General features: G+C 41.2%; 1 protein-coding gene across 1 annotated transcript in view; it reads left to right on the top strand.

Annotated features, from left to right (window-relative positions):
* NECAB1 (N-terminal EF-hand calcium binding protein 1) overlaps positions 1–16459 on the top strand; it is a 186962-nt gene that overhangs the window by 155390 nt on the left and 15113 nt on the right. The window contains exons 8-10 of the mRNA XM_041768387.1: positions 274–350; positions 5449–5502; positions 13322–13434. Coding sequence (XP_041624321.1) covers positions 274–350; positions 5449–5502; positions 13322–13434 — 244 coding nt within the window. The remainder of the gene's footprint in view (positions 1–273; positions 351–5448; positions 5503–13321; positions 13435–16459) is intronic.

The raw sequence follows: 16459 nt of genomic DNA, 5'->3' as shown, positions 1-16459 counted from the left end.
TGGTGAAAACGGCTCAGCAGGATCTGTTCTTTGACCATCAAAGGCCAGCACAGGCAACAACATAAAAAGCACAGACTAGTGCAAATGAACCCGCTGGGACACATGGTCTATGGAAGTCAATAACTTAGAAAGCACTCACGTGAATCTATTTCTTAAAAGGGTGGTGACTAGTCAATGACACTGTGTGCTTCCTTCGGGGTAAAAGGAAAGTTCTGAGATGCCCCAGCATTCCTGCTCTGTTTAATACACTGCCCTCATGATTTTCCCCTCAAGCCTTATTAGAAGAAGATAACCAGTGGATGACCCAGATCAATAGACTCCAGAAATTAATTGATCGACTGGAAAAGAAGGTAGGTGCTTCCTTTTCTTTCTTCTCCCTCTCACTTTTCAGTACATTCTGACCCATTTTCCTCACTGCATTAATATATCCGTGGCTGCCCCACAGATAGAATAACAGCCAGGAACTCCCTGAGGCTACAAGTGGCTGTGGCTGTTGGGTAGTTATCTAGGCATTTCTGTGAAAGCAGATACAGGTGCTCACATTAATTCTCAGTCCGCCTACTCCTACCCCTAGTCATATTTGAAACAGGATGTAGAGGGGCGCCTGGGTGGCTTAGTGAGTTAAATGTCTGCCTTTGGATCAGGTCATGATCCCAGGGTCTTAGGATCAATTCCCACATGGGCTCGCTGTTCAGTGGGGTCTGCTTCTCCCTTTGCCACTCCCCACTGCTCACGTGCACGCGCTCTCCCTCTCTTTTATAAATCAGTTGATCTTTAAAAAAAAAATAGGATGTAGCATTTCAAGTTAAATGAATGTACTGCATTGCCTGCCTCTTTGGTTATCAGTGCTATAGGGAGCAGTATGCTTGACTGATGCAGATGGCAGCTCTTAGGGACAGCCTGGATATCTTGGGAATTTTCTGGAATGATTCAGGGAAGTGGTTGTGTCATATACTAAAAAGATGAAATTACAGTCTCAACTCCTATAAATTAGCATGTTAACTGATGATTTTTGGCATTGGAACTACCCTGTGAGCAAGCAAGTAAGGATGTGACGAGTTTTTCAAATCTGTATTTTGTGTTTCCAGTTATTTTTATTGACAGAACCAATTAGTGTGTGTGGTCCTGACATTGTAGTGGTGTTCCCCTGAAACAGCTTTGACAGGAGAGGCAGGTTTTGCCAGTAAGTAAGAATATGTGTTTTCTGTGCGTGCCAGGTGCCAAGGAGAAGCGTTTATGTTTGAGACAGTTACTCACTTTGAAGAACCCAACAGTCTACTTGTAAAATTAAGCTTTATAAATAAAAATGGAGTTAACAGATTTTTCTTAAAACCTATCTTTTCTTAAAAGATAGTACAGAACCAGGTTCATAGTTAAGGCTCAGTAAATTCTTGCTGACCAACTGCAAAGATGGTAATTGCAATCTACAGATGCTTCCTGAGGGAACGATCACTGTGAGCCAGGTGCTTGGCAAGGATCTAGTGCGGCAGGAGGGGCTTCAGTTGAGCCCTAAAATGATGACGATTAGGAATTGTTTACAAGCAACAGAAATCGCCTCTTTTTTCTTTTTTTAAAGATTTTATTTATTCATGAGAGACACAAAGTGAAGGCAGAGACACAGGCAGAGGGAGAAGCAGGCTCCATGCAGGGAGCCCGATGTGGGACTCGATCCCGGAACTTCAGGATCACACCCTGAGCAGAAGGCAGATGCTCAATCGCTGAGCCAGCCAGGTCTCCCCAGAAATCACCTCTTTAATCAATTTTTTTTCTGCAAGGATACGGGAGTGCTCACAGAATCAACAGGCGCTGTAGAAACTGGGATTCAGGAAAAGTCAGGAGACAACCCTAGGGATTTAATTGAGAAATACTGGATGGTCTACTGCTCCTGGAATAAGGAGTTCCAGCCATCTCTAGTCTGTTGACCTTGTGCTCAAGATTTCCAGGGATAGAATCTGGTTGGTCCCAGTCTGATGACTTGGATAAGGGAGGAAAAAGCATCTTGGTTGATGGTCCCAGAGCACTGTATTGAAAGGAGAAGAGAGAATTCACTGGAAAGAAAATGTATTGTCATTAAAATTGCAATAAATGCCAGTCTGCTAACCAACCAATGAACAAACAAATATTTGCTGTGGACAAGTAAAATTTTAGTAAAAAGAGAGCAGCTAGAGAGGACAGTCAGGTAAGGGTGGTAGCATGAGTAAACCTTAAATAGGCCAGCCTGGTTGGATTCTTTCATTTAGGTAAGTGGTAATAAGTAAGATTGCATGGATGGATAGGGGCCATGTTATGGATGGCATTAAATAACAGAGTAAGGGATGTGGACTTGGTCTTGGAGAAAATAAGAGGCATTTATTATTTTTCGACAGGTAAGTGACATAACCAGAAACATTCTTTAGATAGAAAACTGGACAGCAAGAATTCAAACTGGATTCAAACAAGAAAACTCAGAGCCACCAAAGCCAGCTGAAGCGATGCCATTAAAGAGCGGGTTGTACGTCTGAGCCCCCTGGGATCAGGAATGGCAAGAGATGGGCCTGGCCAATGTGACTGAAAAGAAGATGGCAGATTTGAAAGCCTAGAAGTGAAATGAGCAAGGCCATTGAATGGGTATAAAGGGTAAAGCACAGGGGGATCTCAGATTAGAGTCTGAGGATTTGAGCCTGACCGCCTTAGTCGTGTCATTAGCAGAAAGGAAGAGAAAAGTGAGAGATCATGGGTAAGGTGAGGCGAGGTGAACACTTGAACGTGTTGATCACATGTGTTGATTTCAAGATCCAATAGGCCCCTTGGGCAGAGATGTTCGGTTACATGTTGATAAGTCAGGCCCGCAGTTTAAGATCTTAAGAGCCGTCTCTACAAAGATGAATGCTCCAAGCCCTGAAGTTGAGGAGGATCTCTGAAAAGGAGATTGTGTGCAAGGAACCAAGTCCAGGGGAAGAAACCTTGGAGAACTCCAGTCCCTCTGCCACCATGTCCTTACTTGTTACATTTATGTTGACCACTAACCAGGCAAATAACCTAAACTTAGAGCTTGCTACTATCCAACTTTCTTCCTTCCTGATTTTATTAATTGGTATGCGAGCTAAGATTAAACATGACCGTAAGAAAAATGGTGGCTAAGAAAATTAGCTTCCCAGTCGTGGAAGACGTGGGAATGCGTGACCTCTATTTGGAAAACAAACCCTGTTAAAACATAAAGACTCAATTGTTACGTAATTTCAGATTCATTTAAAGAACATAAATACCTCCTTTTAAAAATAGGTTCGAAGTTCTTGGCAAACCTGTCTTTATTTGGTGTCTTAACTTTATATAGCTATTTTTAAAGGAAAGCTTAAACTTAGGTCATGCCTATTTTTTTTTCCGTAACTTTATATCAAAGTATTATCACATCTCTTTCTTTCCTAGACTTTTTCTCCCTCCCTTCCTATGAAAGGGTTTCATTTTGAGGACACCGTCTGAGAGGTTTGCTGAAAGTATGATGTGCTGGTCTTCGGCATTGGGTCCCAGCTGTGTGGGGCTCAGCATGACCTGTCTTAATGAATGGAGAGGCAGTGCAAGTTCCATGTTCTTCTACAACTTATTCTGTACTGTGAATTAGGCTTTTAGAGGAAAAACTACCCAATTGCCAAACAGTAGCTAAGTACATGTCATTTCACAGCTGACTCTCTTGTCTCCTGCAGCTGTTGGCACCGGGTTTGATCTCCCCCATTAAAAGGAAGTGTACCTGCAGTGGAACACCTGTTCTCTTTTCTCTGCACTTAGTATGATAAATCCTTCCTGCACTGTAAACTAAGCCCAGTACCATTCATGGGGGGGGTGTGGGGGGGTGTATGCGGGGATAATACTTGAAATTTCTACAGGTTCCTTCAGGCATTCGTTCTTCCCATGAGAATTTCTGGAGATATATTGAGATTAGATTTTATGTTTTGCTTGAGCTCTGCAGAAAACTATGTGTCGAACAACACAACAGCAGCAAAACCTCTTCGACTTTCATGACGCCTTAAGTGTATCATCAGATCACAGGACGTCCTCATTTGAAGGAGTAGAACTAAGGATGCTGCGTTCATACCACTTGTTTTAGGTGTTGTTCCTAACTTAGAGAAGATGGAAGTGAAAAGCGTACCTGAGCTGATGTCAGGGAAAGAGTGGTCAAGGAGATCATTGTCGTTGCAGTTTCTATCCATAGGGTATTCTTTAAGATTCAGCTCACGTGCATATGCATTGCATCACTTTGCCTTCAGGGAAAAGATGTAATTTCTTTCTTATTTGTTTATTTACTTATTTGTTTATTTTTATTTTATTGTTTTTTTAAAGCTGTGATTTCAATGGGGCACTCACTCAGCCGCTCATTTACTCAATAGTGTTTATAGAGCATCTGCTTTATGTCAGGTATTGTTCTGGCAGTGGAAGTACAGTGGTGATCCAAACAGGTAAGGCCCTTGGTCCAATAAAGACAGGAAAATCAGTAAACAAACCAATGAAACAAGGTGACCCCCAATCGTGAAAAGTACTGTGAAGACAAAGTAAGGCAGGATGGTAGAGACGAGGCACTGAATACTTAAAGTGGGTGATCCAGGCAGGTTGTTCTAAGGAAGTTATGTTGAGAGAGAAGAAGGAGCCAGCTAGATGCATCCCTAAGGAATAGAGAATTCAAGGCAGAAGAAACAGTAAAAGGGAACCCTAGAAAAGTCCAAATAACTTGTCTACAGTTTTACAAGGGAACAGCAGCGTTAGAGCTACGGAGCTCTGTCTTTAACAAGCTTATATTATTTCAGACAGTCTCAATTTCTACAATTTTAAATTTATTTCTTATCTACTTGAAGGGATTATTGCACATAATCCTCACTTACCATAAAGCTAGGATATATATTCTTAGAATGAAGTCCTCAGAGATTACATGCTTAGTTTCACTGGAGACATTAGCACCGCCCATTGATCACTGCAGAAGAGTCTAGGATCTTTTTAGTAGTTGTTGGCTTTTAGAAAAAATCAGTAATGTTTTCAATTGCTTTTGAATTCATGTTTTAGTGATGTCACATTATCACTAGAGTATAAAAGTATTATTGCACTTCCATGAATGTCAGTCATGATCTCTGAGAAAAGTGGCGATCAGCACTGACAGCAAGAGGTCAGCCTCGTCATCCTTGGTCTTTCCTGACCTATCCTTTCCCTGTTCTAATGAATCTGCTCCACTTTGTTCTCTTTTAATGTCATCAGTAAACTTAAAGTAATAACAAATTAAACACATCTGAAATGGCTTTTTACCATTGATAAATAGGTAAAACAGACTTTACTAGAACGGCTTCATTTTTAAAATCAGAATCGTTCTGTTTCCTTTAAGATAATGAGGTCCTTTTGGTACAATATTAGCCATCAAACAGTTACCACTCAAGTATATGGTATTTCCTGTGTCTCACTCCTGGTGCCTTCCTTCCCTATTTCTTGAAGGATCTCAAACTTGAACCACGGGAAGAAGAAGTTATTGAAGGGAATACTAAATCTGTGAGTACTTCTTTTCTAGATCAAAATGTTAGAAATATGTACTTTGAAGATATGATTTAATTTATTCAAAATTAGTTACTATCTCCATGAAAATTTGAAAAAGTAGTATGGAGGTATATTTTATTTTGCATGGTAGTTTCGAAATCGTGATTTGTAGAAAACGAATGCCTACTTTACAAGGTTTTTATGTAAGTACTTAGCATGTGTTGTGTGCAAAATGAGAATTTTATGCATGTATAAATCACTGAGTTATTGAATAATTGAATGAATGTGATTGGCCAGAAGGGCGACATTCAAATTATATTACGAACAACACTGTATCACAAACAACAACCCTGCGAGCCTGAGTGCTGCACCTGAGCTGAAGCTTGATGCTATGCAGTATTGTATCTCAGCTTTTATCCTAGGGCCAGGCACGCTGTAAGTGTTCAGAAAGTGTTTTTTGAGAAAAAAAAATTGACATTTAGAGAGGAAGGAACATTTATGCTCATAAGGAAAAGGTGTCTATCCAGAGTGGTGGCCGTTTATAGAGATTGGAAGAGAACAGACGAAGTGATGCTAATAGGCATGAAGACAAAACAAAAAAGAGGGTTCTGAGAGCAGCTTACTAATGGTGTTATGATTAGAATCCCATAGATGAGGACTCTTTCCCCCAAAGACAACCTATATTTCACTACATGTTCAGTGTTTCTGTTCCTCCAAAGACAAGGGTGTGTGGTCTGTATTAATTCATCAGGCATCCAGATTTCTAAAGGGGTACATTTGGGTGGGAAGCAAAATGTTTTTTGTGAAGGAGAGAAGGCTGTCGACTGCACATACTAAGAATACTATTCCTAGCCATCCCGTAGGCACAGAACTGTGACCTTGCAATCTTGCATCTCTGTCATCAATTAGATTTGCATGTGGAAAAAGCTCCACTCCAGTCAAGAAAACTGAATGTCTCATTTCTAATATTGAGAGAGAGAGACCATCATCGTCTCTTCTACGTTAAGTTCTTAACCTGTGACAATTCTCTCTCACTAGCTAAGTGGGAGAAAAATTGTCTAAGGATTGCTTATGGAAGGTAGCAGACTGTTCCATTCTCTGGTCCCTGACAGAAGAGAGGCCAATGTCAATTGTAAAAGATTTATCAACCCACACAGCATTACTAACTCAATAGTACATAGAAGTATTAAACAAAATAGGATTGGGCAAGATGGTTCAGCAGTCAATATTAGTTAAAAAGCAGGAAAGGATATTCCTTAACTATTTTTAATGACACATAGAGATAAAATAATTATGTTCTTTGGGAATACACATCTAGTAATGATTTGAACAAGTTTGTTTTCCTCAGAGATACCAATATGTGTCATGAAAAGCTGTATTTTAGGGCGCCCGGGTGGCACAGTCAGTTAAGCATCTGCTTTCGGCTCAGGTCATGAGCCCAGCCAGGGTCCTGGGATAGAGCCCCGCATCCATCCGGCTGGCTCCCTCCTCAGCAGGTAGTCTGCTTCTCCCTCTGCCCTTCCTCTCTGCTTGTCTTCTCTCACGCTGGCTCTCTCTCTCTAAAAAAAAAAAAAAAAAAAAAAAAAAAAAAAAGTTCTATTTTATCATTAATGGTGGTGATGCATCACCATCAATTCTTATAAAACCTTCTGTATGCAGAATGACCAAAACAGGTCTCCACCGTCCACAGCCAGCGCTCAGCATTGCATGCTCCTTTGTGTTCAGCGATTTATCTTGGTGTCCAAAACCAGTTTTAGACTTCATTGACTAGAGAGGTAATTTTCCTTTTCCATTAGCGAATACCTGAGAACCTTGAAAAATAAGTTCCACACAGGAAAGCAAAGAATACATTTTTACGATACACTTTATTTTTTAAAGCTGTTCTTTTCTGAGCCATGCTACGTACCAAGCATTGTGCCAAACACACACATCTATAATTCACTTCATCCTCATAAGAGCCAAACAAGTTGGTGCCGTCATTAAGCCCATTTTGCAGATGAGAATTAAGGTGTGGAAGGATTTAAATACCCTAGCCAGACCCCAGGAGTTCTACATGAGACCTGCACCCCATACCGTAATAGTCTGACTTCACTGTTTGGTGCATTTCTGGACATTAAAGTGGAGTTGTTCTTTGTCAGTGAGGGTGTAAGCTAACATGACTCCGTTTCATGAGATTTCCTACCATGAGAGCAGATCAGTAGTATCTGGTGGGCTTATTTAAACACACAGCAAAAGTCCCAAACCCTACAAGCTCCATATCTAGTTTTCTGGGACGTGAGTCATTACATAATGATGAGTAGTCAAGGATATGATTTCTTTTTTTTTTTTCTTTTTAGGTCTTTTTTTTTTTTTTCTCCGTGAGCAGAGTATGAGAAGTAACATCTATTGAGTATCTATCCTGGGCAAGATTTTTACCTACACTATTCCATTTAATCCTCCCCTAATCTCTATGAAACAAGTACCACTCACTGCTCCAATTTCACTCCGTGACCAAGGATGAAAAGATGAAGTAACTGGTTCAAGGCCATATAGCTAATAAAAGTGAAGCCAGGTTTTTTGTTTGTTTGTTTGTTTTTGACATGATAATGGAGATAGATGAAAGACAATGATGTAGGGCTCTTGAGTTTGCAGGACCACCTCAAATCCTTTCCTGGAATGAATAGTGCATAAATGAAATTTATTAAAGAGCTTTTAAGAATGGTCAGTGGCTAAAAGCAAAAGCATCTTTTGCTTATTTGACCACCAGCTGCATGCCAGGCCCTGGAGGAGGGTCTAGAGAAAAAGTGGTGAATATTGCAGGTGCTACAAGACAGGCCAGAGGACCTGCAGTGATTCAACAAGCATCTACAGTCATCTGCAGTACACCGTGATGACAATTATTATAGAAAAGCATAGATTTGGACAGCAAGGGAATTCAGCTTAACTTAGGAGGCCAGCGAATGTTTCGAGAATGACGTAGTATTGAAGATGAAATAAAAAAGAATAAGTAGGAGTTTGAAACAATATTTATATATCTTTTACAACATTGAATTTTTCCAATATTGTACTAAAAGAACAGTTGTTCTAAGGTGCTACGTAGGAATATTAAAATGTTCCAAATGATTTGTCACAAGCACTTTATAAAGGCATCAACCTTCACAATTTATAATTTTACTCTTGTTATAATAAAATAGGAAATGTGCATCAGAGAGAAACTCAGATCTAAAATCCAAGACTATCACTTTATGGCTCATAGAAAATTGGGGGGTAATTTCTTCTAGTTGTCAAATACTAGGCAGAGAGTATGAATCATTGAAAGGTCAGTATGATTTTTGGAGGGAATCCAGCCAGACCGCACATCCTGGATCTGGCCAGGTATATTTATCCACCCAGATCCTTTCTGCTTGCTGCCATTGTATGCTTCACATGGCACTTTGTATTGCGCAACTATTGGAAAATGATGACAATTTCCTAAATATTTTCTATGTTCAAAAGGGTTCTTTTTGGATTCAATATAATTTTAAACAAGTTTTGATCACATTCTGGTGCGTTTCAAAAGCTGTAACTTTTCTTGAGCATATTGTTTATACCAGAAGAACTTATGCAATAGGAATTTACAAATCTAATTATTTTTCTGCTTTTCTACCCTCATAAAACCTGTGAATAATAATATTTTGTGAAGTAAATTAATCCTGACATACAATATCATGTGTATTGGGGATTATTGCCATCAAGGATGTCATGGACTATTAAAACATAATTTTGCTTTCCAATAGCTATTATGAGATTGAACAAGAACACACAAGAAAGGCTGTTACATTTCTAAAGATGTGCTTGGAACACAATGGTAAATGTCATAAATAGAGCTAGAAAACATGAAACAAATTAGTTGCATTTAAAATATTTCTGTCTCCAGAGATTAAAAAAGCTGAAATTTCTGGAGAAAAAAAATCCAAGAAATCAAAGGTAGATGCCACTAACCTAATGTGACTAGCAAACACTGTTCTGTAAATATTTCACCATAATTCCATCATAACAAAATCTCTATAAAGTAAATAATAAAGGCTAAGCCCCTTCTAAGGCAGAGGAAAGAAAATGCCTGGGGCTGGCATTCCCACTAGATTTCAGTAAGGATCTCATGCTGTATATTTGATATAAGTAACATAGAATGAAGATATTAGGACTCCTGTAATTCTCCCATGTGCCTCATCCTACAACTTGACCTGACCAGCCTAGAAAATTTAAGGATTTTCTTAGGACCTCAGAATGTCTACCTTAAATTACCCAAGATTTGTAAAGCTTCTGTTGGGGATCCCTGGGTAGCTCAGCGGTTTAGCGCCTGCCTTCGGCCCAGGGCATGATCCTGGAGTCCCGGGACGAGTCCCACGTCAGGCTCCCTGCATGGAGCCTGCTTCTCCCTCTGCCTGTGTCTCTGCCTCTCTCTCTGTCTCTGTGTCTCTCATGAATAAATAAATAAAATCTTTTAAAAAATAAAAATAAATTTTAAAAAGCTGTTATCACAGTAGTCATAAAACATAGATTATCTGGGCCTCATAAATTGATATCTTTGTGTAAATGTCTGGGGAAAAGAGGGGAAAGACATACCTTGTTTTGGTTGCAAAGTAAATTTATTTTCCAAATTACATTTACATCCATGTGTGTACGTGAATGAATCACTCGGCTATTACTATATAACACCACCCAAAACTCAGTGGTTTAAACCACAATTCTAGAGGTAGGCAATTTAGAGTGGGATCAAGTAGGTGGTTCTTCTGGTATCAGCTGGCCTCCTTAGTCAGCTGCAGACCAGCTCTGCTGATCTTGGTTGGATTTTCTCATATGCCTGGGGCCTCCACTGGGATAAATCCACTGACTCAGCCCTGTGCTATGTGGTCGTTCATCCTCCCGCACGTGGGTTGGCAAAACTATAGTGTACTGCTTGTTTTTATATATAAAGTATTATTGGAACACAGCCACACCCATTTGTCTATTGTCTCTACACTAAAACAGAGTTGTGGAGTGTGACAAGAACTTTATGGCACACAAAGCCTAAAATAGTTACTCTCTGTCCCTTTTCGTAAAAAGTTGGCTGAGCCCTGCTCTCCAAGGGTTTGTTCACATGGCAGTTTCAGGGATCCAAGAGAAAGAACAGAAATTCACAAGGCCTCTGGGGAGTTAACCATGAAACTGGCACACTGTTTTCTTCTGCCCCATTCTGTTGGACAAATTAAGTTATATGGCTGGCCCAGATCCAAGGGAAGGGGAAATAGGATCCATGTTTTGATAGAAGAAGCTAAAAAGTCAGATTTCAAAGGGCACACCTTCAGGGAGTAGTGAAGGAGTCTATTCGTGGTTGCAATTTAGATCACATAAGAATTGCCTTCACACTAAAAGAATTATGGTGGAATAGGTAGATAGATTTATTAGGAAAGCCCATGAGAAATTATCTGAGTCCCTGTTAATTACAAATACGTGATCAAGAAGTCCCTGTAGATTGCTGTCAAAAGAACATGTCTACAATTATTTTGGCAGAGATTAACTTAAACTCTTAGTTACTGATACTAAAACCAGGTCCTGGGAGACTGGTACAGGAGATTGTTCATTACATGATCTTAGGAAACAGTTAATAGGCTTGTATCTACTGATTCTTGATCTCTGATCCTTAAGGGAAATAAAACAAAGCACAATTAAAGTTACTGAACTCATTAAGGCGACTGGGCTATGGAAACAAATAGACCCAAATGGAGAATGATTCCAATATAATAAAAGTTTTTCCCTTGCCCAGTAAAACGGTCCACACAGTGATTCAGGGACACAGGCTCCTCTTAAGTGTGGCTCTGCCATTTCTAAAGCAGGTCATTCTATCAACAGCAAAGGGGAACAGAATTTGGAGGGAGGTCACATCTCTCTTGAAAGTCTTGGTCCAAAAGCAATACACAGCACTCCTGTGTGTATTCTGTTGGTGAAAATGCATCAGTTGGGGACACCTAACTTCAAAGGATTATGGAATATGCACTCATAACTCCACCTAGAAAGAAGAGGAGAGGGATTTGGGGGGACAGTTTGGAGTCTTTGGCACAGTGAACCTTCTGATTATCAAATATTCATTCTTTTCACATACATAGAACACATAGACCCCTTCACAGAGGAGACCACTCTAAGGCCTCTGCAGTTACTGCTTCTGGCACAAAGACCAGGATCTCTGGGTGATGACCAGTCCTCTCTGTAAGATCAAGATGCAGTCCCTTGCAGTCTGACATAATACTTAGGACTGGGCCAGGAAAAAATGTCGTAAGAGCTGCAATTCGAGAAAGACATGACTAGGAAGCACACAGCATTCACTGGTTCATTGCAACAATGAATTCATGATGGGAAGGTGTTTGTCAGTGAAGGAAGTGATTAGAAACTGGGTCTCCATTCTGGGAAGAATTCTGTTGCCCATTGTTGTCCTTTTGAGAGTTTCTTCTTGGTTCATTATCCTCCAAGACGCCATCGGAAAGAGCTGGTTGGAGACTATTGTCCTTTATAGGGGTTAAACAGTAGCCTGCTTCCTGCTCTGGTGAGTTTGGGGGCCCAAATATTACCTTAAGATTTATACAATCAAAGGACTTTGAGACTGGGATCAAGATTTATTGCACAACAGAGTTCTGTCAAAAATTCAGTAGACTTCTTGCCAGCTTACATATAATCAGTTACATATAATCAGTTTCATGATCATATCAATACCTAAAATTATTCCATAGGTATAGTTTTCAAACCTTGTTGATTTCTTTACTAAACTCCATGAAGGTAAGGATTCTATCTTGATTCATCCCTATATACCCAGCATCTAGCATTTACCTGTAAGAAAGCAAAGTAGGAACAAGAATTGAATATATAAAGTGCCTGATATGATACGTTTGATATGACTGGTCTCCAACAATGGTGGCTGTGAACATGACGTGAGAAACTCTTTGGAGAGGAGACAGCCAACCAGGGTCTTAACTCTGGCTCTGCCACCACACAGCTGGGTAATATCATGCAAGTTGTTTTCCTCGTATTCTAAACTGTCCTGACATTGTTGTTTCACACTTTTATCATTCGCGCCCAATCCTTACTTTTTTTTTTCTTTCCTTTCCACCTCTATGATTCATTACCAACTGTTGATGGAGGAAAGGCTTAATCTTGAGATCAAAGTGCCATGAGAAGCCCATAGGCAGATCTATAGGGAAGTCTTCAAACTACAAGTACTATAAAGATAATAGGATTTATTGCAGTAAGCAGTTGCCATCCAGCCCAGTGTGTTCCATTTAAACAGAGGCTCCCTTTGACGCCATGAGATTTTGAGCAGGGCCTGTGTGGTATGTGGTCGGTGGTTAATGTACCTTTGGAAACGCAACACATTGAGCACGAAGGTTGAAATTTGTTTGTCATGATACACATGGCTAATATCCCAAAATATTTAAGGTAAAGCTGGAGCTGTGCAGTGTGTAGAGTAGGACTTACTCTCAGCCCTGGCTGCACATTAGAGCCACTAAATACTAGTGTTGCACCCCACTTCCAGAGATTCTGATGGAAGTGCAATTTTAAGACCTCCTCAGTGCTTCTAATTGAGAACCACTGCTTTTAACAGGGAAGTGTATCCTTGGGAAGACACTCTCTTTAGCACCTGCTCCTAGAGGCAAGACAAATATCCAGCCTGCTTTACAGCTTTTCTACGGTGTTATTACTTGGATTAGTCATGGTCTTCCTTTTGGTCGTATTTTTAGATGAGAATTGTTTGCTTTGTGAGGAGGACTGGGCTGGGCCGTGGGGGGTCAGCTTAAGGGAGGCTCCCTGGCAGCCAGAGTGGTAACACTTGGCTCTTCCTCGGCAGCACATCATGCTCGTCCAGCGTCAGATGTCTGTGATAGAAGAGGACTTGGAAGAGTTCCAGCTTGCTCTGAAACACTATGTGGAGAGTGCTTCGTCCCAGAGCGGATGCTTGCGGTAAGCGCTCTTGAATGTTCCTTAGTGGAGGGAACTGGGAGAGCAGGTATGGGGGACGGGCATTTGAGAAGCCTGTTGTATTTATGTTGAGCACCCAGCCCTCTGGGTGAGGCAGACTGCAGACTTTAATTGGGTGTTTCTCTTCGATTCTTGGACTCTGTATGGATTTGATCATGGGGGCACTGAGGGAAATAAAATGGTGACAACGGTTTGAAGAGGGGAGTCTCTCTCCTCGCCTGACATCTCCCCTTCTGCATCCAGGCAGGCCCACACTGATTTAAAATCACCCCGATAGATGAGCTCCAACTCTAGTGCGTCTAGCTCTGATTGCTCCCTTGGCAGCGTGCCCCGTAGCCTAATAGCGATTTCAGCCACTATGAAATTGTACAAAGTCTGAAGTCTTGATTGCAGACCTTGGTCATAAAAAAATAAATTAAAAAAATAAAGAAAAAAAACCACTTCTTTCCGTAGTCGCCCCAGTTCAGGCTTCGATTATCTGAGGCTACTAAAATTTATGAACTATTCCTCATTTTCAGTGTCTCCGCTCCAAGTGGCCCAATCAATAGTTACTAGAATAATTTTACAGAAACAGTTCTTAACAGAATTCCCTTCATCAGGAACTGCAGTAACTCTCTGAGTTTCTTAACCAAATGCTAGATGTTTCTCTGACCCTATGTTTTTCCTACTCAAAAACGCACAGCCCTGCTCACTTTGGCTCTCTCCACCTGAGTGTCAGCAGTGCCCAGCTGCCCATTGTCTTTCCAGCATAACCTGCACCTTAGACCTGGCCACTCACCTGCTTCTGTAAAACTACAACCAAATCTACCCCTACCTCGGGGTTTGTTTAAACTGCATCTCATAATGCCCAGTTCCTCATGGAGGATTTGCTAAGACCCTAAGACGGCTGTGGGGATGAACTGAGTGCTAAACACCGAGGGGCCCGGAAAATGTGAGCTGGGATGACTGTGGCCTCATCCTCTAGCTGGTTGACCACTGACCCACTCTGTCGAGTTGCAGGGGACTTGCTCAGTGCCTACAGTCTTCCAGGCATGCCTGCATAGTAGAAACGCAGGAAATGCTGAGTTTGCGTTGTTGTTGGTTGTTCACAAAAAACTAGAAGGGCTCACACTGAAACCATTTTTAATCGTTTTAGTTCAGTGACTTAGGGGTCTGCCAAAGTTTGAGTATATGTAGTCTTAAAAGCCTACTCCTCTGAAACTGAAATGGAATGCTTGGAAAATGCATGTGAGTATGTGTGTGTGTGTGTGCGTGTGTGTGTGTGTGTGTGTGTGTGTGTACACCATCCATCGCAGGAACTGCTCACCCAAAAAAGTGGGGACATGGGGAAGATAAAGTCTTGTTTGGTAGTCACAGTCTCCAGGAATGGATTAGACTTCTCACATTTATAAATAGGGCACGGAGTTTGATTTTTTTTATAAATTTATTTTTTATTAGTGTTCAATTTGCCAACATATAGAATAACACCAAGTGCTCATCCCATCAAGTGCCTCCCTCAGTGCCTGTCACCCAGTCACCCCCACCCCCCACCCACTTCCCCTTCCACCACCCCTAGTTCGTTTCCCAGAGTTAGGAGTCTCTCATGTTCTGTCTCCCTTTCTGATATTTCCCACTCATTTTTTCTCCCTTCCCCTTTATTCCCTCTCACTATTTTTTATATTCCCCAAATGAATGAGACCATATAATGTTTGTCCTTCTTCGACTGACTTATTTCACTCAGCATAATACCCTCTAGTTCCATCCACGTCAAAGCAAATGGTGGGTATTTTTTAAGGATTGGTGATAGTTCTTTAATGTGTGCTGGGGAAAGGGCTAGAAGCTACACAGACTGCCCCAAGGGGTGAGGGGAGCTGTGGCGGGAGAGCAGCTATGGAGATAGACCTGCATGACCTGCTACAGACTATTCTCTCAACATCCTAGGACCCTGGCTCTGTGGGCTCCAGCTGTGAGGTCCGGGAGTGGGGGGGGCGGGAGGCTCTTCCAATGAGATGAGACTCTCAGCCTCTCCTTTTCCTTTGCAAGCTCATTTATTTAAGAACTCTTCACTCACTTATTGCTGATTTTTCAACTGATTTCTGTCTTTTACTGGAATTATCAAAAAAGTAGACTTAATCAGATGGAAATGAGCATCAGAGAATTGCTCCCCATGGACGGAAACCATGTGAAATACACGTTATGCCCACATGCCTGTCTAAATTCAGTCATGCCACTTCGTCAAATTCAGTTTTCTTCTGCATCAGCTGATGAGCAATCAGATGGGCCACTCACGTTGTCCGTCGTGCTCCAGCGTGCCCTGCACCATTGCTTTGTGCTTGGCTGATAAAATAGAACTCAGGATTATCAGTTTTGCAGTTTCTTTTCCCCTGATAACAGGCTCAGCTTCACCATGGCTAGATAAGAAATGTTGCCATCAAATAAAGTAGGAATTAAGGATTAATGACTAGGCATTTTGTTTCCATTTTCTTATTTAGTCTTCCCGGCAATCATCCGAAGTATGTATCACATCCTCTGAAGGCGAGAGTAGGCTCAGATGCATTAAACATCTTGCCCTAGCGTATCTGACTCCAAAACCCACATTTACTCCTTGCTAGTATTTGGTCATCCTTGAATTAAAGTTTTCTGGACTTCCTGTGGTTAACCAGGGGTAGAATGGACGAGATCCCTCCTGTTCCAATTACAAGGTCTTAGTTTCTCAAATTTGGGCAACTGACTTAGAGAGACTTTTGCCCTGAAGTCATCTGACCACAACACTCAAGAGGTTTAGGGGCTGACGGAACCCTTACCAAAATGTCAGTCACTTGAGTTCTAAAATGATTGTTAGCAGAAAAGCCACGTAAATCAGTTGTGTGACCGTTGTGTGTGTGCACACAAAAAATGATTTTTTTGGTTATTTTTTATAAGATTTATTTGAGAGGGAGAGAGGGAGCAGACTTGGGGGAGGGGCAGACAGAAAGAATCTTCAAGTAGACTCTGCTGAGCATGGAGCCCTACGTGGAGCTCAGTCTCA

The sequence above is a fragment of the Vulpes lagopus genome, chromosome 9, assembly GCF_018345385.1.
Source record: "Vulpes lagopus strain Blue_001 chromosome 9, ASM1834538v1, whole genome shotgun sequence".
NCBI classification, from domain to species: Eukaryota; Metazoa; Chordata; class Mammalia; order Carnivora; family Canidae; genus Vulpes; species Vulpes lagopus.
The sequence above is the reverse complement of the archived record's forward strand: the minus strand, read 5'-3'. Positions and strand labels throughout refer to the sequence as shown.